General features: G+C 36.9%; 1 protein-coding gene across 1 annotated transcript in view; it reads left to right on the top strand.

Annotated features, from left to right (window-relative positions):
- CD109 (CD109 molecule) overlaps nucleotides 1–24598 on the top strand; it is a 146035-nt gene extending 121437 nt beyond the window's left edge. The window contains exons 25-34 of the mRNA XM_023219253.2: nucleotides 5706–5787; nucleotides 7620–7848; nucleotides 8856–9021; nucleotides 10757–10947; nucleotides 11885–12040; nucleotides 13128–13193; nucleotides 15911–16053; nucleotides 19465–19612; nucleotides 21530–21632; nucleotides 24138–24598. Of these exons, the coding sequence (XP_023075021.1) occupies nucleotides 5706–5787; nucleotides 7620–7848; nucleotides 8856–9021; nucleotides 10757–10947; nucleotides 11885–12040; nucleotides 13128–13193; nucleotides 15911–16053; nucleotides 19465–19612; nucleotides 21530–21632; nucleotides 24138–24313 (1460 nt within the window). The 3' untranslated portion in view covers nucleotides 24314–24598. The remainder of the gene's footprint in view (nucleotides 1–5705; nucleotides 5788–7619; nucleotides 7849–8855; nucleotides 9022–10756; nucleotides 10948–11884; nucleotides 12041–13127; nucleotides 13194–15910; nucleotides 16054–19464; nucleotides 19613–21529; nucleotides 21633–24137) is intronic.
- Nucleotides 24599–25613: the final 1015 nt, after the last annotated feature.

Raw genomic sequence — 25613 nt, 5'->3', positions numbered from 1 at the left:
ATTGAAGATTTAAACCATTTGTTTTCCTCAGATATTTAAATCATAGTGCTTGCAGTTCAACTTTTTAAAGTGAGACTAAAACCAAGTCTAATTGAAAACATTTTATTTCCTCCATTGAAATAAAAACAAGAGAAAGAAGGCTTCAGAATTCGGATGTTGCCATTGGTCACAAGTATGGCTAGTGGCCATAGCTTAAAAAACTGTGATATTCTCACTTTCCATTTCATGTCATAGAAAGTAAGCAAGTTCATAATGATTTCTTTTAATACAGAGAATTTTTTTATCAGCTTATTACCAGAGAAAATTCTTGAAATAGTCACAAGTAGCCAACTTCACTTCTTTTATTTACATGTAATTTTGACACTTAAGGTAAATCAAGTTAAACTATATTTAGAATGTTACTTTTTCATTTGTTTGTGAACAGTGTTTTTATCTTTATTATAATAAAGTTTGAAATTTTACATTCATGGCTCTTCCAAAGAAAATTTGTAACCCAGAACAGGATGTGTCTTATCTGGCCCTTTATGAAGGGCTCATGGGTTTTTATCCTAATAGCCTCTGGACTTCTGCATTTCAATTTTCAGAAGTCTATGAAAGTTCTGAGCATATGATTACTTTTCAAACTCAAGAGCTGTTCCTAAAATGATTATCTTAAAGGTGATACTCTTATTTCTTCATAAACTTTTGGAGAGAGCTATGTTTTTGCCTTTCTCGTCTATTGTGATGTAAAGTCTCCAACTTAGATGACTGTACTGGAAAGCTGAATTGTTGTATTAACAACAAACATTATAGACAAGTCATCAGTGTCCTGTTTTTGAGATGGAGTCTTGCTCTGTTGTCTATTCTGGAGTGCAGTGGTATGATCTCGGCTCACTGCAACCTCTGCCTCCCAGGTTCAAGTGATTCTCCTGCCTCAGCCTCCCAAGTAGCTGGGACTACAGATGTGTGCCACCACACCTGACTATTTTTGTATTTTTAGTAGAGATGGGGCTTCACCATATTAGCCAGGCTGATTTCCAACTCCTGACCTCAGGTGATCCACCCGCCTTGGCCTCCCAAAGTGCTGGGATTACAGGCATGAGCCACTGTGCCTGGCCCTGTTTTGTTTATGGAATGGAAATTAGGCTTAATACACTGGGACGATTTGGAGGACAAACAGCTAAGGGATCCACAATGATGCATGATGGTTTAAGATGAGGAAGAAAACCTCACAGGAGACTCCCACGAGAAGACATATGAGTTCTCTCTAGGTTCCGAATTTCTCCCTTACTTTTTCTTGGGAGCAGAGCTAGTGGTTTGGATTCTCAGTGTTATCTAAACCTGCTCAAGAAATTCACTGCAAAACAGTGATCGTCTGTGGCCTCTTCTCTGGGCTGGCTGCCTCTAGTGGAAGAATGGTGCTAGTTGTTGATATTAATGGGGAATGTTGGAGGTCAGCCACCTGAGGGGTAATTTCCATAAGCACTGATCTCATCTTCATGATCTCATCTCTGACCAGTTTCACAATATCTCATACTTGGAACTGCCGTTGTTGATGTGATCTGGGGGCGTGGAGGCACATGGTCCTCTCCTCGAGGTTGGTATTTCTGTCACAAAAGTACCTCCTGTAGAGATTGAGGGCCTCAAACCTCTTTTCTTTTTTCTTCTTCCCTCTCCTCTTCTCCTCTCTTCTTTCCTTTTCCTCTTTTTTCTTAGATTGAGTTCATAGTTAAACTCTGGCTATCTGAAGAATTTAGTCCTTAATTGAAAATTGAGGGAGAATGCCCTGGACTCTCTTGCTGATTTTTTTTGTGAACATTAATTATTTTGCTTCTCTGTGATCCCTGGCTGCCTCTGAAAAATGAGATAATATACTGCGTTTTTAAAGTTTATGTGAAAACTAAAACATGATAAAATGAACTAGAGTAGTGATAATGCCTATCATTTAATTTTTTCCCACTTTTGTTTATGTTTTGAACATGTAGAACATTAACATGCTTCCAAAAGACAAACTGATTTTGAGAAGTATATTCAAAAGAATATATCTTCTTCCCCTTTTCTTTTTCCCTACTCCTCGTTGGTAACTGTATCAGGCAGTTCTTGCATTACTATAAAGAAATACCTGAGGCTGGGTAATTTATAAGAAAAGAGGTTTAATTGGCTCATGATTCTGCAGGCTGTGCAGGAAGCATAGCGCCGGCATTTCCTTCTAGGAAGGCTTCAGGAAGCTTATAATTGTGGCAGAAGGCGAAGTGGGAGCAGGCACATCACATGGTGAAAACAGGAACAAGAGAGACAGTGTTGTGGGGAGGTGCCACAAACTTTTAAATGACCAGATCTTGCGATAACTCACTATCTCAAGGACAGCACCAAGATCCAATCACCTCCTACTGGGACTTACCTCCAACATTGAAGATTATAATTGAACATGAGATTTTTTTTTTTTTTTTTTTTTTTTAAAGACAGGGCCTCTCCCTTTGTCCAGGCTGGAGTGCAGTGGCACAATCATGGTTCACTGCAGCCTTGACTTACTGGGCTCAGGTGATTCTCCCACTTCAGCCTCCCCAACAGGTAGGACTACAGGCACGTACCACCATGCTATTTTTTTTTTTTTTTTTGGTATTTTTGTAGAGACAGGCTTTTGTCATATTTGCCTAGGCTGGTCTCAAACTCCTGGGTTCAAGTGATCCACTCGCCTTGGCCTCCCAAAGTACTGAACCTTGGCAATAGGTGAACCTTGGCGCCTGGCCTCATTTCCCGTTTTTATTACACAGAAGGTAGTATATCTAGATGTACTATTTTATACTTTGCCTTTTTCACTTAACAGTATATCCAGGAAATTACTGTGCATCAGTTGACCAAGATATTCCTCATTCTTTTTTTCACAGCTGCATAGTACACCATCATGTGTATGTGCCATAGTTTATTCAGTCAGTCTCCAGTTTTTGGGCACTAAGATTGTTTCAGTTATGTTACAATTACAAATAATGCTGTAATGAATAATCTTCTGCATATATATTTTTGTATTGTTGGAAGTGTGTCTTCAGAGTAGATTCCTAGAACTGGAATTACTGGGTCGGGGAGTAAGGTCATTCCCCTACATGGTAGTTATACCCTTCTGAATTCCCTCTAGCAGTGGATCAGTGCTGGTTTCCATACAGCTCACCCAACAGAAGGAGTGATCAGAATTTTGAATCTTAATGCTAATCTGATGGGAGAGAAATGATATCTCAGTGTAGGTTTAATTTGAGTTTCTTCTATTATGAAGTTGAACATGTTTTCTATATTGAAATTTGTCTTTTTATTTTTGTCTTTTGTGACTCATCTCTTTTGTCTTTTATTCACTTATTTTTGTAGGACTTTTTATCCTTTACCCTACTTTTTTAAAAGTTCTTTGCATATATATATACATGTATGTAATAACATATAAACATACACAAAAATTACATAATATTGATATTAGCTGTTTATCCATCTTACATGTTGAAAATATGGTCTTTTAATTTATTTGTTAAGCCTTGCTTATAGTCTTTTTTGCCTTGGACTAGTTTAAAAACTTAAAAAAAATCAAATGCATCAATTTTTTTATTTTATTGCATCTGGTGCTTAGAGAGCCTTCCTCTACACCTGTTAGAGAGTAATGCCTATTGTTTGTTGAGAGCTTTCCATGTAAAAGGTGCTATATTGAGGACTTTTCTTCTTTTATCATGTTTAATAATTGGAAGAGCTCTGTGATTTGCTAGGAGCCAGTGACCCTGGAGCCAGTGAGACATTGGCTGCTCAGCTTCACTCCATCAGTGCTGTGACCTTGCACATGATGTCTGTATGCGTTGAGTTTCAGTCTCATTATCCGCAAAAAAGGGAGTAATAATAGCATGTATGTCAGAGGGTTCTTGTGAGAATTACCTGAGTTAATCCTGCAAAGGACTTTGAACAATTCCTGACATCTAATGGGTGCTGAATGAAAGTTGGCTAATTACTGTACCATAATAATTCAATTAGAAACATAAAGGGTATAATCTAATGCTCCCTTCTTCAAATTGAGTAAAGTTCTTTCATCACTTTAAATGTTTATATTTCTTTTACCATAAGTTTTAAATATCACCGTGAAACAGAGTATCTTGTTTTCTTTTTTTCTTTATGCATTTTGTTTTATTGTAACTTAAATCAGATACTTAAATCTATCTAGGGTTTCTTTTGGAAAGACTCAGGGAGAAATTTGGGACTTGAAGGTGAGAGCACATTAACTGTAATTTCAAACCATTAATGCTTATGTTTCGTTAGTCAAATAAGAATTTTACTTATCGTTCTGGATGCTTCTAAAATATGATGTTCATAAAGTCAAACTTGTTTATTACTGCAGTTCACTGGGGAATGATTTCAACATTTTACAATTGAGTATGGTTGCCCGGCTTTGCCATGGCCGTGCTGCAAAGCTCAGGCTGTGTGCCCTTATCTGCTAATAGTGGAATCCTGTAATTTTTAGAAGGATTTTTGGCTATCAGAGAGTCATTGATAATTCCTTGAGCTGGAAAGGTTCCTGCTAATGCTTGCTTTTTTAGTGATAAGTTATTGCTGTCTTAACTTTATTTTTAGCAAGTTTATTGCGAGTTGTTTGGTGAATCCTTTAGTGTTTGGCCTATGTTTTCTCACACTGGACTTTGAGATCTGTGTGCATTGCTTTGCATATATGAAACATCTGCTTTTTATTTGCAATCATTTATTTGTAACTATTTGCAAATATGACACATCTGCTTTTATTAATGCAGATACATAAGCCTTAACCCCCTCCCTAATTTACTTCTGTAATGATGCTTCATTGCCACCACTAAATGTATATATATGAAAACATGGAATTGCTGGGTTGGCAGGCAAGTTGGTTTTTTGGTTTACCTCAATTGGCGATGGCCCCAAAATTTAAGAGCCACCGTCTTGGATTATTTAGCATTTCCTCCTATGTATTGCTGGTCTAAGAATAGAAAATGCTTTTATTTTCTATTTTGGCCTTAAACTTTAATTAATGATACCCTACATAGTATTTTTCTTGTGTAGCAAACAATTCTAGATTACTAAGCATTGAAACAATTATGGTGAACACTAGAGAGTTAAATAAAAGTCTGCCTTTAATTTGCTTGCTTTTGAGTGGCTAGAAGTATCATCTATGCCATGGTGATCTTTAAATTTACTTTAATTTGGGATACCACAGGTTTTTTTTTTTTTTTTTGAGATGGAGTTTTGCTCGTTGCCTAGGCTGGAGTGCAATGATGCGATCTGGGCTCACTGCAACCTCTGCCTCCTGGGTTCAAGCGATTCTCCTGCCTTAGCCTCCCGAGTAGCTGGGATTACAGGCATGTGCCACCATGCCCGGCTACTTTTTGTATTTTTAATAGAGATGGGATTTCACCATGTTGGTCAGGCTGGTCTCAAACTCCTGACTTTAGGTAATCCATCTGCCTCGGCCTCCCAAAGTGCTAGGATTATAGGTGTGAGCCACCACACCCGGCTGGGATATCACAGTTTTTATTTTATGCATTCTGCTTGAAAAGGCCTGGATTTTAAATTTCCAACAGCACTTAAAATAGAAGCTACTCAATATTAGTTCTTGGTTTGATTTCTTCTTTCCCCTTCTCTGCCCATATTTCCTCGATATGAAGTCATAATTAGAAACTTTCATCCATTACAAGTTAATGATTACTTTGAAGAACTGTCCATTTTTATGTCTTTAGGTTACCAGAGGGAACTTCTCTATCAGAGGGAAGACGGTTCTTTCAGTGCTTTTGGGAATTATGACGCTTCTGGGAGCACTTGGTAAGTGTTTTTGCCAGCTGAACAAATCTGTGTCATGGAATGGGCTTTCACTAGGTCACAATAGCAATGAAATTGACAGATATATCTCTATATATTGTAGACTGGGAGGTTGCTTTTTCCTTAGTCTGACTTTAAAAAGAATTTTTTTTTAAAGTATTATTTTCAAACATTAACAAATCAAATGTTTTTATTTAGAAAAGATAAGTTATAAATCCTCTTTTTGTGTGTGTGTGTGTAAGAAACAGAAATAAAAATACTTTATGATGATGGTGCAGCTGATAAAATCAGTTAGAAATGCCGGGTGATTGTGGCGCAGCTTTTTTCTTAATCTTCCATGACTAATACAAGTGTTGTGTTAATGCAGTCAAGGTAGTTTCTTTAAGATTTTATGTGTGTGTGTGTGAAAAACAAACACTGATGGAATTAAGTATAAACGGCCAGTTTCCTCCAGACTGGAATCTCTATGTGGCTGATTTTGGATGATTAATCTTTCTTCTTGTACTTATCTTCAATTTCCTATTTTACTCAGAAAAAGATTAACTCACTGTATCAATCAGGATAGACTAGGAGTGCTGTGGCAACAACCAACCTACTCAATCTAAGCAATTAACAGTGAAGGGATTTCTTGTTCATGCTGCCTTTCCATTGTGGTCAGCAGGGGGCTCTGCAGCTGCCAACATGTCCACGTCTCCAGTAGGAGGCTCCAGGTTTGCCACAGCCCGGAAAGAGGAGGCTGGAATCTATAGCACTGGCAATTAGAGACTTCATCCTGAATGTATCATTTCTACTCATTTTGTCCTTCTCAGAGCTGGTCATATGGCTATGCCTAACCTCACTGGGGCAGGAAAGTGAATTCCTCTGTGTAACCAAAGTAAAAGAGAACTGGATATTATTGAATATTAGTAATGTTTACCACACGAAACTTTATATAACATGAAACAAATCTGCTTCACATTTTCTCTTGGCCTTGGCCTGAGTCAGGATATAGAACCATAAATAGAAAGCTTTCAGTGTTTTAGTGCTTGATGTTCTTTTTACCTCAGTATAGTGTTTTGTAGCAGGGACTGGCCAACTTTTCTGTAAAGGGTCAGATTGTAAGTATTTCAGGCATTTCGGGCCACGTAGAGTCTCTGTTGCATGCCCCTCCCTCTTCCTCCCTGTCCTCCCTCTTTCTTTCCTGTCTTTGTTTTTTTCTTTTCCTTCTCCTTTTAATTTGGCAGGTGGGGGCTGGGGTGGTGCACACATAAACAGGCCCTGACCTGTATTCGGCTTGAGGGCCAGATTTGGGTCAGGCAGATTTGGCCCACAGGCTGCAGTTGGCTAACTCCCATTCTATAGGAGAGAAAAATATTTCCCCCACTTGAAGTACTACAGTTTGCTTGTGAACTATGTGTACATTCTTCATCCACAGCTTTGGGGTTGAGTGAAGTGTGTTGGAGCTCTTCTTTGGTAAATATCTAGAACAGTCCAAAGATGAATAACCTTGGACAATTTATTTAACTCTATTGGACTGTCAAATTCTCAGTCTACAAAATAATGGATCTGGATTACATAATTTCTAAATTCCTTTTCAAATCTGAAATTTTTGAGTCAACATGGAATTTCTTGGCCAAGCTCAAGTGGAAACCAGGTCTGCCTGCTAGAGAGAGTTGCTTACCTTGTCCCTTTGCTCTTTCTTTTTTGCTTTTTTTCTTTCCTTTGTTCTATCTTCAGTGATTCCCGCTTCAGTGAATCTTCTGATGGGGAAAAAGTGCTGTTGTTTTGCTTGCTCAGTGTTATTTGGTGGACCTTATAAAGTGCATTTTATGTATTTTTTTTCCCTTTTCATAAAGGTTGTCAGCTTTTGTTTTAAGATGTTTCCTTGAAGCCGATCCTTACATAGATATTGATCAGAATGTGTTACACAGAACATACACTTGGCTTAAAGAACGTCAGAAATCCAGCGGTGAATTTTGGGAGCCAGGAAGAGTGATTCATAGTGAGCTTCAAGGTGGCAATAAAAGTCCAGTAACACTTACAGCCTATATTGTAACTTCTCTCCTGGGATATAGAAAGTATCAGGTATTTCATCTTTAATTTAATAAATGATAGATGGGAAATTCAAGGAAGGTAGGTCTTAATGGGTCAAATATGTGTGTGGAAACTTAACAAGTTGCAATTTTACAGCACATGTGAAATCTGAGTTTGAGTACTCTTTTGCTTTGCATTTGTGGCCATGTTCCAAAGTCTGAGAATAAAAACATTAACCCACTCTTTCGGAATAACTAAGAGAATTCTAAAAATGCTTTTTAATGTATGTATTGTACTTGCTATTGGTAAGGTAAGTCAATACATGTTTTATCATTGAAAAAGTTAATTTCTGAGGGGAAAAGAAAATTATTTAAAATTTGACAATGTGTTCTAGCAAGTTTAGATTGTGAAGGATTTTTTATTTCTAAAACATCATGGAACAGTTACAATATCTGTTAATTTAGTGCTGAGAACACCCACACCCTGAAGAGTGTGTTGAATGGGCATGGATGCCTGGATGAGAATGAGTATGCATGGAAAGGTATGCTGACGAGCTTAAGTTTGCTCCAGAGCTGTCCTGGTGATTGATACCTTTACTGCTTACTGCCTACTGCATTTTATGAGATCACCAAAGCCATTCTCTTTATTAGGCCCCCCACTATTTTCCTATTCTACTACTAGGCATGTAGAAGCTAAACTTTTCCTGAACTTAGAGCCGCAATAACAGAGATCAAATATAAGAAATATATTTCTCAAGCAGTTTGCTGTTCTTGTCTGAGTTTATGATAGTGAGTGGGAGAAACACTGGCAAAAGCTCTACTTTTTTTCTTCTAGGTAATGATACCTGTTATAAAAACTGAAAAAAAGTATTATTTTCAAAATGCATGGCAAATCTTTAAATGTCAATGATCATGGTTGATTTTCATTGCCTAGGACAAGGTCAGGTGCTTCATAGACACAGAACTTATTTTTTAAATGCTTGTTTCAAAGTACTTTTTGTTTCAATATGTGGTAAGGGGTTACTTTGGATAGTAAAAAATATACTTTTTTCTTCCAAGCCTAACATTGATGTGCAAGAGTCTATCCATTTTTTGGAGTCTGAATTCAGCAGAGGAATTTCAGACAATTATACTCTAGCTCTTATAGCTTATGCATTGTCATCCGTGGGGAGTCCTAAAGCGAAGGAAGCTTTGAACATGCTGACTTGGAGAGCAGAACAAGAAGGTAATGTGCCGGGCCCACTTGAGGTTGTTATGCATTATGAAATATATAACTTACGTGAGAAAAATTTTTAGCCAGGTTGGAAATTGATCACATCTGCATCTTTTGGTGAAAAGTAAAACACACAATAAGATCAGGATGGGCCCGACATGGCCACAATACTTCTGGTCTCCCCAGGGTTTTTTTTTCCAACAGAATTTCAGGGCTCGGATATCTCTTTATTCTAGATATGTCATGCCCTATGTCACTTACCCTTTGAGTGTCTGATACTATTTCAGGTTTGGCAGACTTGTAGTTTTCTAAGACCTTGGGTTCTGGAGAGACTTAGGTTCAAATTCTGGTTCTGCAACTTACCTTTATGAGTTTCGGTTTTATCAACTGTAAAGTGGGAATAACACCTATTTTAGAGTGGCTGTGAGGATTAATGTGCAATGCTGCTGCATAGCAAATGCTCAAAAATAGGAACTAAAATGCTAATTAAAAGAAATGTGAATACCAAAAAACGCTGCTAGTAAGTGGATTATGTGTATTTTATATATAAAGTAGACAGGGATCCAGGTGTGTGTGTGTATGTGTGTGTGTGCATGTATAAGAAACAGAGAGAGATGGGAGTGGGTTGGCAGAAATAAGATAATGTCCAGTGATTCAAATTTCTGTTAATTCAAGAAGGGATAATTGTGGAAAGTGTTTAGAGGCTTCTTCTGAGACTGTAAAAAATATTGTATTAACAGTAACTTAGATTGAATCCTTGTTACCTATTCCAAAGCTGGGGACTAGAAGATTATTGCGTAGAGGCTAAAGCAGTCTTTGACATTTTTTCTTCTTGTCTGCTTGGCTAAGTGGTAGTTATGTAATATTCCACCTAAGTATAGTCATCATCTAAATAGTAATATTTGAGAGAGGGCACCAAGTGGGATAGTCCTCTGGGGGCTAGAGCAGAATTATCTCTAGGAAGGTTGTTGAGTTAGCTGGGGTTCCTAATTTTTTTCTTGGGGGCTTGAACCTCAAACTCATAACAGCAACCTTCAGATAATGAAAATGGGAGAGTCTTCCCAGAATAGTAGAGCTAGTTAATGGCAGATTCCCAGAATAGGATTCTTTTCAATATGTCCTAAAATATTTTGGGGATGGCCTGGTCAGATAAGTAATGTATATTATCTTCTGGAATATATTATTTTTTTCCTTTTATTTATAGCTATTTAGCCTTGAGCCAAACGTATGGAATTTCTCTTAGGAAAATTATTTTCATGAAAACATCCTCAAATGTAGGCAATGGGAAAGGGATGAAAATTTATAAATATATTGGTTGAGCATCCCTAATCCAAAAATCTGAAATCCAAAATGCTCCAATGAGCATTTCCTTTGAGTATTATATCAGTGCTCAGAAAGTTTCAGATTTTTGAGCATTTCAGATTTTGGAATGTATGTATTCTGTAAATATTCCAAAAATTCAAACGTAACAGAAATTGGACACACTTCTGACCCCAAGCTTTTTGGATAAGATATACTTAACTTATAGTAGTTTAAAAAAGTGACATATAGGCACATGTATACATATGTATGTGTGTGTGTGTTTGTGATAAATAAATACATGTTTGGCATAAATAAATACATGTATACAAATATATATATTTTTATGCTAGTTAAGTACAACTTGGACCAGAGTAGGAATATTTAATTGTATAAAATGTAATTTTTCTGGATAATTGATCAGAATGTTTTTATTTTTCTCTTGTAGGAGGCATGCAATTCTGGGTGTCATCAGAGTCCAAACTTTCTGATTCCTGGCAGCCACGCTCCCTGGATATTGAAGTGGCAGCCTATGCACTGCTCTCACACTTCCTGCAATTTCAGACTTCTGAGGGAATCCCAATTATGAGGTGGCTAAGCAGGCAAAGAAATAGCTTGGGTGGTTTTGCATCTACTCAGGTGAGAGATGATAGTTTTTTTCCCCTTTAAACTATAATATATATAATATATATTTACTTGTTAGATGTATTTTATATATCTAATAAAATATAAAATATAATATTATATAATTATATATAAAATTTATATTAAAATTATGTATAAATTTGTATATATAAAATTATATATATCATAAATATTTAATATAATAAAACATAAAAATAAATATATAGTATATATTATATATAAATTATATATTATATATTAAAATATATATTAAAGTATTTGGTTGCATTTTTTCCTTGATTTCTTAAAATTACTTTGCAGTTTCAAAGTTTAGTAACTTAAGCAAAAGGCTAAATTCACTGATTTTAATTTTTTTCTCCTCATTATTATGAATTTTATATCTGATATTTATATGGAATAAATCAATTTGTTCCCCATCTACATTTGCCATTTTTCATCTGTGGTAACTGATATACGAGTAGATGTTCAGTTCCATATAGCAAATATTTTCTATTTTCTTTTCTTCTTTTTGGAAAGGAAAAACTGAAACTTTTAATTTATTGATAATATGTTCATTTATGTGCAAAAATGCTACTAGGATTAACAAGTGAGTTTAGTAACATTGTGGTATAAAATATCAATGTTCAGAAATCCATTGTATGTATATATGAGCAATGGAAACTCAAATCAAAGTAGCATAAAATGTGAACTATTTAGGGATTAATCTGACAAAAATCAGTAAGATCTGTACACTAAAAACTATAAAACATTTCAGCAAACGTTTTCTGAGCCTCTCCTGTGCTTTAGGCCAAGGAGATTCAAATATGAGTCAGGGAGCATTCCACTGTGAAGGAAGGTGGTTGAATGTCCAGCAACAAAACACTACTAAATTTACTCTTTGAACACCTTGACATATACTTATATGTACAAATGTTTTTTTCCCCCTCAACAGGATACCATTGTGGCTTTAAAGGCTCTGTCTGAATTTGCAGCCCTAATGAATACAGAAAGGACAAATATCCAAGTGACTGTGACGGGGCCTAGCTCACCAAGTCCTATAAAGTTTCTGATTGACACACACAACCGCTTACTCCTTCAGACAGCAGAGGTGTGCACAAGGGGCAGTTATTTAAAAATCAGTGTAGACAATTCTTTATGCTAGAATACTGCTTTATCTGTAATCTGTTGATTTCAACAAAGACTTGTTTCCAGAGCTGTGTAGAGGAATAGGGAGAAGTGGTTCCAGAGCTGTGTAGAGGAATAGGGAGAAGTGGTGCCCTCCTTTGGTTGAATTTACTGAGCTCTGGAAGGGCGGGGAACTTTGGAAAGATTGGTGGAGCAGGAGAAAACACGGGCACTGTAACATTGAGAAAGGAAAGAACATAGAACCCTGTTGAGTTTCTGTTCTTCATAGGCACTGTGCTAGATACTTTACATATGCTATTGCATTTACTTCTCAAAGTAACTAAGAAGTAAGTACATTTATCCCTGTCATACATATGATAAAACTGAGGCTGAGAGTGGTTAAGTGACTTGCTCAAGATCATGTTACTAGTAACAGTAGAGCTAGGATTTGAACTCATCATTCCAAAGACCATGTTCTTTTCAGTTGCTCCACATGTCTTCTTAGGAGAATTGACAGAACCAGTAGTAGAATTCTTACTTTAACTGGAATAAAAGAATATGCTAGTTCTTAACTTTATTCCCTTGATAAATTTGTGGGAGGTTGAGTACAATGGATGAAGGTGATAACTTCAATTCTGGAAAGTGAGGAAGAGTGGTGATGATAAAGGAAAAGAAGGAATAAAGTTAGGCACAGTCATAGACAATGTGTTACTGTGCTCCTGGGAAAGCCAGGGGATTAGGCCTTGATTAAGGGAGGTCAGGGAAGGGAGATAACTTTAGTTTCTTGTCTTTTATGCTTCAACCCCAACAGGAGGACAGACTTGTCAGTAGCACTAATGTGCCATCCCATGAGCAGAGGTGAGGGAGCTTGGGGAGTGTGCACTTTTCCTTCCATCACCTTGCTTACCTATTTGACCCATAGCTTTTGATATGTGAGACAGTATAAAGCTCTTAGTGCTGTCAGTGATTGCTTCTGCTCCTAATGAGGGATAGGACTGATCTGTTGTGCTACTTGGGAGGATCTAGATATGGAAAATTAGCCTCATTCACTTTTTTTCACCTTGATTCAGCTTGCTGTGGTACAGCCAACTGCAGTTAATATTTCCGCAAGTGGTTTTGGATTTGCTATTTGTCAGGTATGTAATGATGCTTATTTTTTTAAGTTAAATATGACTTTTTATAATAATTATTTGGTTTGGGGCTTTGCCAAATCTTAGATAACTTGAATATAATTCTTAATAATTTGCATCTATGACTTAAGCAAGATATATCACTGTCTTTAATAAAAAGTATTAGAGATGTTGCCAGCCAGTAAATAGAGAGCAATTATATAGATTGATTTTCTATTTGAAAAATAGTTCTTGGAGATTGTTTGCTTTTTGAAGTGAGGGTTAATGTCCTCCAATATGATTCCTGATAACAAATACATGTTTTACTTACAATTTCTTAATGTTCATCTGAGAATATGAAAGTCAACATGGTAGAATTATTGACTTGAGGGGAAGAATTGTGTCCCTTTAATATAAAATCTCATATAATAGTGAATATAACAATTAGAGCATAATTATGTTCAATCCTCTGGTACAGAAAGAAAATCTAAAGATATCTACATTTTTATGGTATACCAGGAGCTACAATAAAAATGGAAGTAGTATGAAAAATACTGAATAAGATAATCATTACACTAAATAGTACATAAAAATATTGAGGACTTTAAAATCATCTCATTAGAACCTCAAGATAATATGTGATAGGACCAAAAATGGTTGCATGCTTGGGTAGAAACAAACAACCAAACAACCAAACAAAAACACTGAAACACTTACTGAGAAAGGAAAAAAATGGCTATTATGGAGAAAAAGTACTTTTTTCAAAAACCAGCACTATCATTCTAGTTGAGAGAGCAGATATACTTGCTGAGTAGGGCAGGTATACCTTGCTAAGCAGCTATAATTTAGAAACTTCCAAATAATTCTAAGATTATTTTGCATTACACTCAGAATACAGTACACATTTTTTAAAACTAAAGGAAAAATGATCACAGTGAAAAGGAATGGTATTTAGTGAAAAGGTCAGAAAGAGAAAGTAAACAATTTATTTCAATAACAAAGACTGTGGGAAAATTCTCATTCTCAAACTGTGTTGCAATCCAAGAGTAAATCCAAAAGTAAATATGCTGTGTATTCTAGATAAAATTGAAAAACTATATGTACTTAAATCACCAAGTTGGTTGGAATTCATTCTTGATAAACCAAATGTAGAGAAATTACTGAAACCAAGTGATGTTTTACTTGAGGGTTGAAGCACACAGGGGTAAATGTGGTACTTGCTGGTCAGAATGTTCATCAATCCCATGTCGATCTCAAAATGCAGAAAACAAAAGGAAGGGACCAGTAGGCACTTCTCATGAGGGAGGAAAAAAAATTACAAAGAAGTTGGACACCCAGAAATGGGTATTGAGATTTCTCACAGTTGATATTTTTATACGTGCTCTGGAAAAAGGAAGGCAAAGAAAACTCATGAGTTTGCAGTAAATATTACCCTCTTTTGGGTAATAAAATACTAAACTGTTGGAAATAAACTGCAAGATCTTTTAAAGTTCCCTGAGTGAGCAGTTGAGCTTTATTGCCAAATGTAAATCCTAATACTTAGTTATGGATGGGCATTAATTATGACCTGAGAGACAAATAGAGTAGTCCTTGTTTGTTTCCTGATAGCATTGGTCTCTAAAGGGATAATTGCATGCCACTGAAAGGGGAAATATGGAAATAATAGAGAGCATGTATCCAATTTTATGAGACTATTCTTCAACTGCTTCAGGAATGCTCTATAATTTAATCGTTATACTTTAAGGAAGAGTTGACAAGTGTCCAAAGTAAGATAACCAGAAGGATCAAGTGGATGAAGGATTATATGAGTTTGGATTGTGGCAGAATAAGAAGACTGCAACTTTTAGATTTGAAAAATGAAGACTTAGAGGAGTTTTTTAAGTGTGCAAATCCATGAGGGATATTAGATGTTAGTTCTGAGGTGTGGGTTTGTGTATGCACATGTGCATATGTGTATGTGTGTTAGGTATAAGTTAAAAGAAAACACAACCTTACAAAGCAACAGTAAGCTTTACGAAACTTGTTATAAAAAAGGGGATGAGGTAAAACATTTAAGTAGATTCCAATCCATCCGGGGATGAGACTGGACTAGGAAGTTTTGAGTACATTCCTAAGCTGCTGATTTAGGATCCCTTTGAGAAAGACGCAGGTCCTCAGGCTCTCCCATTATGTCTACAGCACCTTTAACATCAGTGGTGGGTACAGAGTAGATGCCGAGAAAGACCCAGTTGACTTGAAAGCTGTCATTTATTTTATCATCTTTGACAAATGTTGTATGAACAAAAAGAATCCTCAGCAATGTTCAGCTAAGGCTCTTCAATGTTTTAGTTTTGATTTATCATACTGAGAGTTTCTGAAGTTCTAGTTAGAGAGAAATGACTCCATTTGGACAACTAATTTCCTTAGAAATTAGTGAATGCTCTCAAGATGGTTTTTTCCTCAAGGGAATGTTTACCCTCTTTGACAAAACATTATCCTCAAATATCGCCCATGGTGTGTTATTGTACTTGTTTTGGAATATTACCTAACAATGTTCTCCATTTAAAAATAATTTTATAAATTGTAATACTACTTGTTAATAGTGATACTTTGTTAGCAAGTAAAATTAATTTTTTTTCTAGTTTGAAGATTAAAAATCTTACTGGGTCCATCCAAAGAGAATCATTACCTAATACAGTATTTAGAAGACATAATGATAGAAGTTTATGTCCAATTTGTTATTTATGCTAGTTTATTTTTTACAGCTCAATGTTGTATATAATGTGAAGGATTCTGGGTCTTCTAGAAGACGAAGATCTATCCAAAATCAAGAAGCCTTTGATTTAGATGTTGCTGTAAAAGAAAATAAAGATGATCTCAATCATGTGGATTTGAATGTGTGTACAAGGTAAGTGTCTGCTTAGGTCTCACTTCTTTTTTTCCTTTAGAAAATAGACTTGAAGGTTTAATTATGTATAGTTGTCTAACTATATCAATATAAGAAGTTATATTGAACAAAGAATTCAATTATTTACTACACTTCAGATTACAAACTAGAAATACTACTAATTATATTCAAGCATTTATTAGATGCATACAAAGATTATTTACTTTATATTATTCAGGTTTTCCCTGAATGTATAACAAATTTGAATAGAACAGTGTGTATATAAATTAATAAAACTCAGGTCTAATTTAGGAAATCATATTTAATACTTAGAGTGGTTATTTCTTGTTATGAGTTATTTTTCTGTTGAAATAATTATTTCAGGTTCATACTGAACTTTAACTGTTAGGCATTTAACCCAAAACTTTATGATAACATGCAAATTCAATCAAGAGGATAGTTTTTTTTTAAGATACATTGAAAATATTCCAGTTTAGGAGTTTCTCATACTAGATAATTAGACACTTTAAACAACTGAAGCTTCTGGGAGTACTTTTCAAGTTGACTCTTAAATTGTTCTATATCCAAAGCATCTGAGAATCTTGTTAAGTAATAAAGAAAAAGGGTTCTACCTCAACCCTACCGACTTCACAATAAGACCGGGAAGCTGCAGAGTTTTGGTCATTCCACTGCACACAGGAATTTGAGCACACTCCTTGTGAAAGTTTTTGAATAGAGGCTTCACATTTTTTTCTTTCGTGAATCTATTCTGTTACATCTGCCTTATTTGGTGTTGAGCTGGGACTTAAAGATGCACTGGCATTGAGGAGCTGCTGTTTGCTCTTCTAAAATATCCCATAGTGTCCTGGTTTCACTGAGCTTATTGTTGAACTAGAAGTCCCTGGTGTGGTCCTGAGCTGGCAGATGTTCTTCAAGGTCATCTCTGGGTGTTCATCCAGGTGGCCAGCCTTCACAGCCATTGCCTGGACCCAGTCTCCGCCATTACCGCTACTGTCTGTCTTTATCTTTGGACCTTCTTGTTCATGATTTTGGGGTAAAATGTCCCACATTTGTCCCATTCTTCACCTTCTTGGGCATTTTGGGCCAGCAGTAAGGGGATATCAGAATCTCTGCAGTGGCATCCTTTTCAGCTGAGAAGAAAGTGGGACTCCAATTATTTTTCACTAGTCTTCCAATTGGTCTCTGCTATAGAATAACAACTTCAAGTTATTATTATTATTATAAACAATAACAACCTACAGTAATTAAAATCTTATATGCCAGGCACTGCACCAAACACTTTTACATGCATATCATTTAATTCTTACAGTAACTCTGTAAAGTATGTGTTATTATTATTCCTGCTTTTCTCAAATTCCTGGCCTCGAGCGATCTTCCTGCGTTGGCCTCCCAAAGTGCTGGGCTTACAGGCATGAGCCACTGTGCCCTGCCTATTCCTGCTTTTCTCATTCATTTATTTATTCCCTCAGCAAGTATTGGTTGAGCCTCTACTATGTGCCAGGCATGGAGGCATGGTGTCTGTGTGTCAGGTGTGGGAATATAATTGTAAGCCAAAAAAGACACAAGGTCTGCCCTTGTGGAACTTGCTGTTTGAGATGGATACAGAAATTAATGGAAACAATCCCCTAAGCAAGTCTCACATTCCAATTTTGAAAAGGGCAAAGAAGACGACCCTCATGGAGTTATGAGAGGGAGACTTTTACCTCTTAAGAGACATCAAGTGAAGAAACATGAGGAAAATGAGGTGGAGCCAGGATTCAGACTATGGAGAGACCTCAGCATTTATAGGGGTTCATGTAAGAATGCAGGATTTCCAATCTTAAGCATCAGGAATCAGATGGACAACAGAGTTTGGGTGGTAGGTAGAGCCTGAAGAAGGGAAATGTTTTCATGTGAAGGTAGGGGTTTCATAAAAAGGATTTAAATGCTGCTACTAGTTTTCTGAGAAAAATCTGTTATGAAAGACAAATAATATTTAAGTGTGTTTTTTCACCAGCACATTATAAAAAAGAGGATGTAAATGACGAGTTGATGGGTGCTGACGAGTTGATAGGTGCAGCACACCAACATGGCACAAGTATACATATGTAACAAACCTGCACATTGTGCACATGTACCCTAGAACTTAAAGTATAAAAAAAAAGAAAAAAAGATTACCTGATATTTCAGACACTTTATCCTATCAACAGGGTCCAAGACCTTACCTCATACCAGGCTTTCTGTGTGGCATGATAGTTTAACAAATTCTGCCCCAGGCTGGTAAAGAGATCAGATCAACCAAGATACTTTTAATATGTACCAAAAGTATAATCTGCATTGTACTTTTAAATGTTTAAGCATATTGACTGTTTTTTTCTCATCTATATTTTTTCTCATATGCAAACACCTCTAGTTTCAATCCATTTATTTGTTCTTAATAACATCTACTTTGGCTCAGTGCATTGCCAGCAGATGGTTTCGGTTGCTTGGGATTGCAGAACTGGCTGAAGTCAGCAGTTGTACTCTATGGCTTTTCAATCAGTCATGTTTGGCAGGCATGGGTTTTCTGCTCTAAAAAGCAAGATTTTTCTAACAGCCCTTCTTGCTTTTGCCATTAAAAGGACAACAGGTACTAACTTAATGCTATGATCCTTTTAAATTGGAGGCAAACATCTTTCCATACTCACTTAGCTGGGCTCCTTCTGCTCCAAATGAAAAGCTCTTGCCATCAATTCATTTTAGAAAAATATTTATTTTTAAGGAGGTAAAATGTTGTTGGTGCCCAGATCCTCTGATGCTCACATCATGTACAACAGGGTGAGAGAAGGATGCAGTGTAATAAAACTTTCCAAGGCTTGTAATTCCCTCACGGTGGCCAAAGAAAACACAAAATGTTCTTCAAGTATATGGGAGAACAAAGGGAAGGCCTCTCCCTACTGGTCTGATGTTTCTAAAACCAGACAAATAAAAGGTTGCTAAGAACTTGGATGGGACTATCACTAAGTGGTCAAGTGATGCCTCCTTCTCAGGGCCTGGCTTTCTTGGAAGTTTGGTGCTGTCAACTTTTGACAAAAGAAAAAGTGCAATTTGGTTTGGAATCACCGCTAGAAAATAGAGTTGTCTGTTGAAAGGATGTATGTTGTACTGTCACAGTTTATAAGCACAAGCCTGTTACACTGCAGGCATTGTACACCATCTGTCAGATGAACACATTGTTGTATCAGTATTCCTTATATGGTTGAAAGTTATAAGATTACCACACATGTAAGAAAACGATAACCTGTTTTAAAATTCTCTATAGTGAATTTTATTTGAACTCAAACAGTATTTGGAATAACATTTGGTGGGTTTGATTTTTGTATGAAGATAATTTGATAACAGCTGTGGGTTTTTCCTGAGGAGTTTTCATTCATCCTCCCCTCTTTGATTTAGGTTTTTGGGCCCAGCTAGGAGTGGCATGGCTCTTATGGAAGTTAACCTATTAAGTGGCTTTATGGTGCCTTCAGACACAATTCCTCTGAGCGAGACAGTGAAGAAAGTGGAATATGATCATGGAAAACTCAACCTCTATTTAGATTCTGTAAGTAGTAAAACATAAGGTAACCTGTTGACAAAGCTACTATGTTTTGTGTTCGGATGTCTACCTTATTTTAAGTATGTTTTCTTTAAGTCATTGTTATTTCAAGTTTTTGTGTCCCTGAATGAGTTTAACATGGCAACTATATATTTATCTCCATTAGAAAGACATAACTATAAAATCAGTTTAGAGAGTTGCTGTTAATGACGAGCCTGATGTAGGTCTTCATAACTAAATCTCTATTTCATGCCAGATGTGAAATACATAGAAATTTCCATATTATTATTAAAACAATTCAGCTCAGATCTGAATTTGACAGCCTCTTTGCCTCAGGGAATTGCCTAGGCTGGAGTGCAGTTGTGCAATCATAGCTCACTGCAATCTCCAACTCCTGAGCTCAAGTGATCCTCCCACTTCAGGCTCCTGAGTAGCTGGGACCACAGGTGCATGCCACCTTGCCTAGATAATTTCCTGAGAATTTTTTTTTTAATAGAGACGGGGTCTGACTTTGTTGCCCAGGCTGGTTTTGAACTCCTGGCTTCAAGTCATCTTCTGGTCTTGGCTTCTCAAAGTGTTGGGATTACAGGTGTGAGCCGCCATGCCTGGCTGGAAGACGAATGCCTTCATTACACATTTTAAAATTCTTCCATGAAGCTTTTAACAAACCTTGAAGGGGTTAATATTCTTACCTTGAAATATTAGGTGCTAAATCATGGAGGATTATTCTCAGAGATTTAATCTTGACATAGAATTATTACATAACCTTCATGTACTCTTTCCATCGCTGAATGACTACTACTGATTCGAGAATAAGGTGGATACAATGTGTAGGTGAAGGTAAGTGAAGAATTCCCGACTCTGCTTGGTATGTCTCAAAACTGGTGGTATGTAAGTTTATTCTTTTCTTATAGCATTTATATGAGCTTCGTAGGTTGAATTGATATTGAGTTAATAGTATTCTAAGGATTTCATATTACATGGGTGGGTTTGATGTTTCTTATTTCAGTTTTGCTAAGTATGAATCAGAAATATATTGCTAAATATGTACTTTTAAAAAGATAGTTCTTGAATGTTCTCATTTGTTTTAGCACTTCAAAACCTCTTTGGTTAAAGCCCTGTTAAAACTAATTCAGTCTCAGTATAATGTTAAATAACAGTCTCTAGATTCTTTTGCTCTTTAGGAATTATCTTACATTAATTACTGCTCGAAAGTCATGGGCCTGATTTGGAAACAATTAAAACAAATTTAAGGTTTTAATTTAGTAGTGTAGTTGGTTTTGGAGTTTGTCTTCTATCTTTGATGCTCTTGTTAATGGTTATTTTAATTTGAGTGTCCAGTACTCTTTGAGTGGTCAGTTTGACTATTGGCAAATAAGGGAATGTTTGAAGGCATTTACTAATTTCTGATTCTTTAACGAGTGTTGTTTGCCAAATTGGCCAAATCTATTCCTCTTGGAGACAGATAGGCTGGCCTTGTGTACCCCATCTCAGTCATTGGCTGTGGAGTACGGCCCCATCTTAGTTACCTCACCTACTGGGTGACATGGCTTGCATGAACTGAGGGCAATTCCCAGGAGAAGGAGGCTGCTGTGAGCCATTAGTAGTAACTGGGGGTGGGGTACACCATCTGAGACAGGTGATCTAGGTGCATGCACCCTCAGGCTTGCTGCTTACTTAACCACTCTAATTCTCAGTATCCCATTCAGCAAAATGGAACTAAGAACAATACCTTTTTGTAAGCATTGTTTTACAAGTTAAATAAGATAGTTCATAGGAAGTACTTACTGCAGTATCTGACATGTAGAAATCCTCCCTAAGTGTTAGTCTCTGTTTCCTAAAATGGTAAGAAAAAGAAATGTCTTTACTTAATGATGAACACACAGTATGCCAACCCCTTAAGACTGTTTTGCATTTCTCAAGGTAAATGAAACCCAGTTTTGTGTTGATATTCCTGCTGTGAGAAACTTTAAAGTTTCAAATACCCAAGATGCTTCAGTGTCCATAGTGGATTACTATGAGCCAAGTAAGTATGCTCTGGAGTTCTTAATACTTTAGAAATTAAGCCAGGCATTCATTCACTTATTGGAAGTGACCATCTGTTGGATTGATTCTGTGGCGAGGGCAGGATTTGGTAGGAGGAAGTATAGGCGGTGGGGAGGCAGGAAGTGAGCATTTCATTTCAGTGAAGACTACTGATAATTTACAAGGGTCACATGATAGGTTTTAGCATATGAAATTTAAACATGATATATTTTTTCATGTTTTAGGTTTTTAACTCACAATTATAAACTTTACAAAGAAAAATTGACATAGAGAGTCCAGTTATGTTTCATTTGCAAGGTATTGCTTCTATTCCAAGCACCCATTCCATCTGGCTCCAGCTTTAAAATGGGAGTTCTTCTAAAAGTAGAGCTACCATTTGACCCCACAATCTCATTACTGGGTATATACCCAAAGGACAATACATTGTTCTACCAAAAAGACACCTGCACTGATATGTTTATTGCAGCACTAATTCACAATAGCAAAGAGGGCATTGACCTAGGTGCCCATAAACTGTGGATTGGATAAAGAAAATGTGGTACATGTACACCATGGAATACTATACAGCTGTAAAAAAGAACTAAATTATATCTTTTGCAGCAACATGGATGCAGTGGAAGGCCATTATTCTAAGTGAATTAATGCAGAAACAGAAAACCAAGTATCACATGTTCTCACTTATAAGTGGGAGCTGAACATTGGGTATACATGCCCATAAAAATGGGAACAGTAGACACTGCGGACTTTAAAAGTGGGGAAGGAGAGAGGGGAACAAGGGCTGAAACACTCTCTGTTGGGTACTATGTTCATTATTTGGGTGACAGGGTCAACAGAAGCCTAAACCTCAGCATCACATAATATATACCCTTGTAACAAACTTGTACATGTACCCTTGAATAGTAAATAAATAAATAACAAATAATAAATAAAATGGGACTTCTTCAGGAGAGAGCGTGAACAGCATCTGCAATGCAGTAGCATTGGCTGGAGTTAACTGTTTCTTTATCGAGGGAGTCTGGTGTTTTGCTGAAACCTATACTTGATAACATATTTTTAAAAGTGCATCAAGAAAAATATAGCCTGTTTGGAAAATAACTTGAGGTTCTTTGATTTTTCTGGCAACTCATTTTTATAAAATGATGGAAATTTAGGATGTTAAAATAGAGAGCTGGTCTGGAGATGGCCCAAGTTTAATAGGATGAATCCATGTTCAGTCAGAGTGACTTTTTGTATGTGATCTCTGGCCTAATGTTTCTAATTGTAATATGCCTTATTTTGAATAAGCACTTGTGGTGGCTCAGAATCATCACAATGCATGAGAAGCATGAGCATTTTTGTGTGTTAGGTCGTTGTAGATAATTACACTTTAAATGAGATGAACTTGTTCCCATTGTTATTAGTGCTTCATAGAGTATTCAAGACTAAGATGTAGCACCAGTTCTCTCCTCTTAGTCAACAAGCCAGTTCCTCTTGTCTTTTGCCTCCTGTTGGCACTGAGGAAGAGGATTCACCCAGGTTCTTGTGGGACATTTGGGAAACAGTGATGTGGCACTTTTTTCCTAGTGGAGGGATGGAATACACTGTGGAGACCCAATGACAGTAACTAGTTATCCAACTTTATTACTTAACTTAGTTGCAAAATTCCACAACTTATATTTCTTGGGTACATGGGGAACAGTTTAAACATTTGAGAAACAAAAATAATTCAGTCTATGCAAATTTTTATGGAAAACAACTTACTTATGAGGAGGCCATTTTAAAATGAAAATATGGGAAAGATCAGAATAAGCTAAACCTTCCAACTCATTTTAAATAATCCCGAAACACATTTACGATATGGACAACAGTCTCTGAAAAATCATGAATAAATTTGACAATAGAATATGTTTTTAAAACATTATAAAACTCATTTATGTTTTACAGTGAGTTTACTGTGGTGTTATAGGTACTTTATGTAGTTTTTTCATGTTAGCTTTTAGATACTATATGCTCAGTGTTTTAAAACAAGGTATTGCATAGGCAGTCTTCCCTTCATATTTATGTATTTTTTTACTAGAGCCCAGGGTAAATGCCTCTTTTCAGTAGTTCTAATGATTAGAATTTGATTTGAGTGCATAGAGAATGTCATCCTAAAATAAACTCTTGAGGAGGTTAAACAGTCCTCAACTGAAAATTCTCCCTGATGCAGTAAGAGATGAAAGTGGTGCTTGTGATTGCAGTGTGCAGCTGCAGTCTATTTGCTGTCTTTTAATGCTGGCCAACTGCTGGTAGTAGACAGATTGGACTGAATGCATTGTTTCTCTTTTGGATTTGGTTAGTACTTTGGATCATTCTTGGACATTTCAGTTGTTTCTTGTAAAGAAAAATAAAATTAGGTGAAGAATGGAAAACTCAGAAAAGTGTATCGAAATGCTCTTACGTTTTGGCAAAGTCAAGGTTTCTAAACAAGGGAGCCGTGTGAACTGATGTCTGCTTCTTTGAACAGGGAGACAGGCGGTGAGAAGTTACAACTCTGAAGCGAAGCTGTCCTCCTGTGACCTTTGCAGCGATGTCCAGGGCTGCCGTCCTTGTGAGGATGGAGCTGTAGGCTCCCATCATCACCCTTCAGTCATTTTTATTTTCTGTTTCACGCTTCTGTACTTTTTGGAACTTTGGCTGTGATTTATTTTTAAAGGACTCTGTGTAACACTAACATTTCCAGTAGTCACATGTTTTCATAGTGGAATACTGCTTCTATTTTGAAAATAGTTTTTTTTCTTTCTATGGGGTTAGGGGGGTGGTGTACAACAGGTCCTAGTATGTATAGCTGCATAGATTTCTTCACCTGATCTTTGTGTGGAAGATCAAAATGAATGCAGTTGTGTGTCCATATTTTCTCCTCTCAAAATCTTCTAGAATTTTTTTGGAAGTGTTTGTTTTCTCCAGAATAAAGGTGTTATTTTAGAATAGGTATTCTCATTTTGTGAAAGAAATGAACGTAGATTCTTAAGCATTATTACACATCCATGTTTGCTTAAAGACGGATGTCCCTAGGAATGGGAGAAAACAGCCAGCAGGAGGAGCTTCATCTGTTCCCTTCCCACCTCCAACCTAACCCTACTGCTGACCCCACCCCAACCCACCCCATGCCCAGTGGTCTCAGTAGATACTTCTTAACTGGAAATTCCTTCTTTTTAGAATCTACGTGATGAATTTTTTTTTTTTTTAAGTGGCACAGTCTTTTTCTGCTCGAAAACTGATCACACACCGCAGCCATTTCCCTCCCTCTCTTTTTCTTCTGTAGAGAAATGTGAGGGGCAGTACATTTCCCTGTGCTTTGCACACCATCTCAGAGGTTGAGGAGCATACTGAAAACTGCCCTGGGGGTTGCTGGGTGTGCTGTCTCCTTCCCACATCCTCAGCCCCACACCAGCTCTATTTCAGGGGCGAGAGTCAGAGAGCACAGAAATATGTGCCTCATGGGACTTTGATTAGAAGATCCTAGACCAGGAGACACTGTGAGCCAGGAGTACAGCAAAATACTAGATAAGTTACTGCAGACCAACCTCCCTGCAGTTTGGGAAAGAAGCTGGGTTTGTGGAGAATCAGAGCATCTTGACATGATTGCTGACCTAAAGATCCCTGGCATTGGCCAGGGATCCTGTGTCAACTGTTCTAGGCTCAGGAGTGTGAGCATCAGACTGCCAGTTGTCTAGTGACATCTGATGCTTGCTGTGAACTTTTAAGATCCCCAAATTCTGAGCACCTCAATCTTTAGTTGCCCTGTATTCTGAAGGGTAATATAATTTATCTGGATGGACATTTTATTTTATTTTATTTTTTTGAGACGGAGTCTCGCTCTGTCGCCCAGGCTGGAGTGCAGTGGCCGGATCTCAGCTCACTACAAGCTCTGCCTCCCGGGTTTACCCCATTCTCCTGCCTCAGCCTCCCGAGTAGCTGGGACTACAGGTGCGTGCCACCT

This window comes from Piliocolobus tephrosceles, chromosome 5 (genome assembly GCF_002776525.5).
Source record: "Piliocolobus tephrosceles isolate RC106 chromosome 5, ASM277652v3, whole genome shotgun sequence".
In the NCBI taxonomy this organism is placed as follows: domain Eukaryota; kingdom Metazoa; phylum Chordata; class Mammalia; order Primates; family Cercopithecidae; genus Piliocolobus; species Piliocolobus tephrosceles.
The sequence above is the reverse complement of the archived record's forward strand: the minus strand, read 5'-3'. Positions and strand labels throughout refer to the sequence as shown.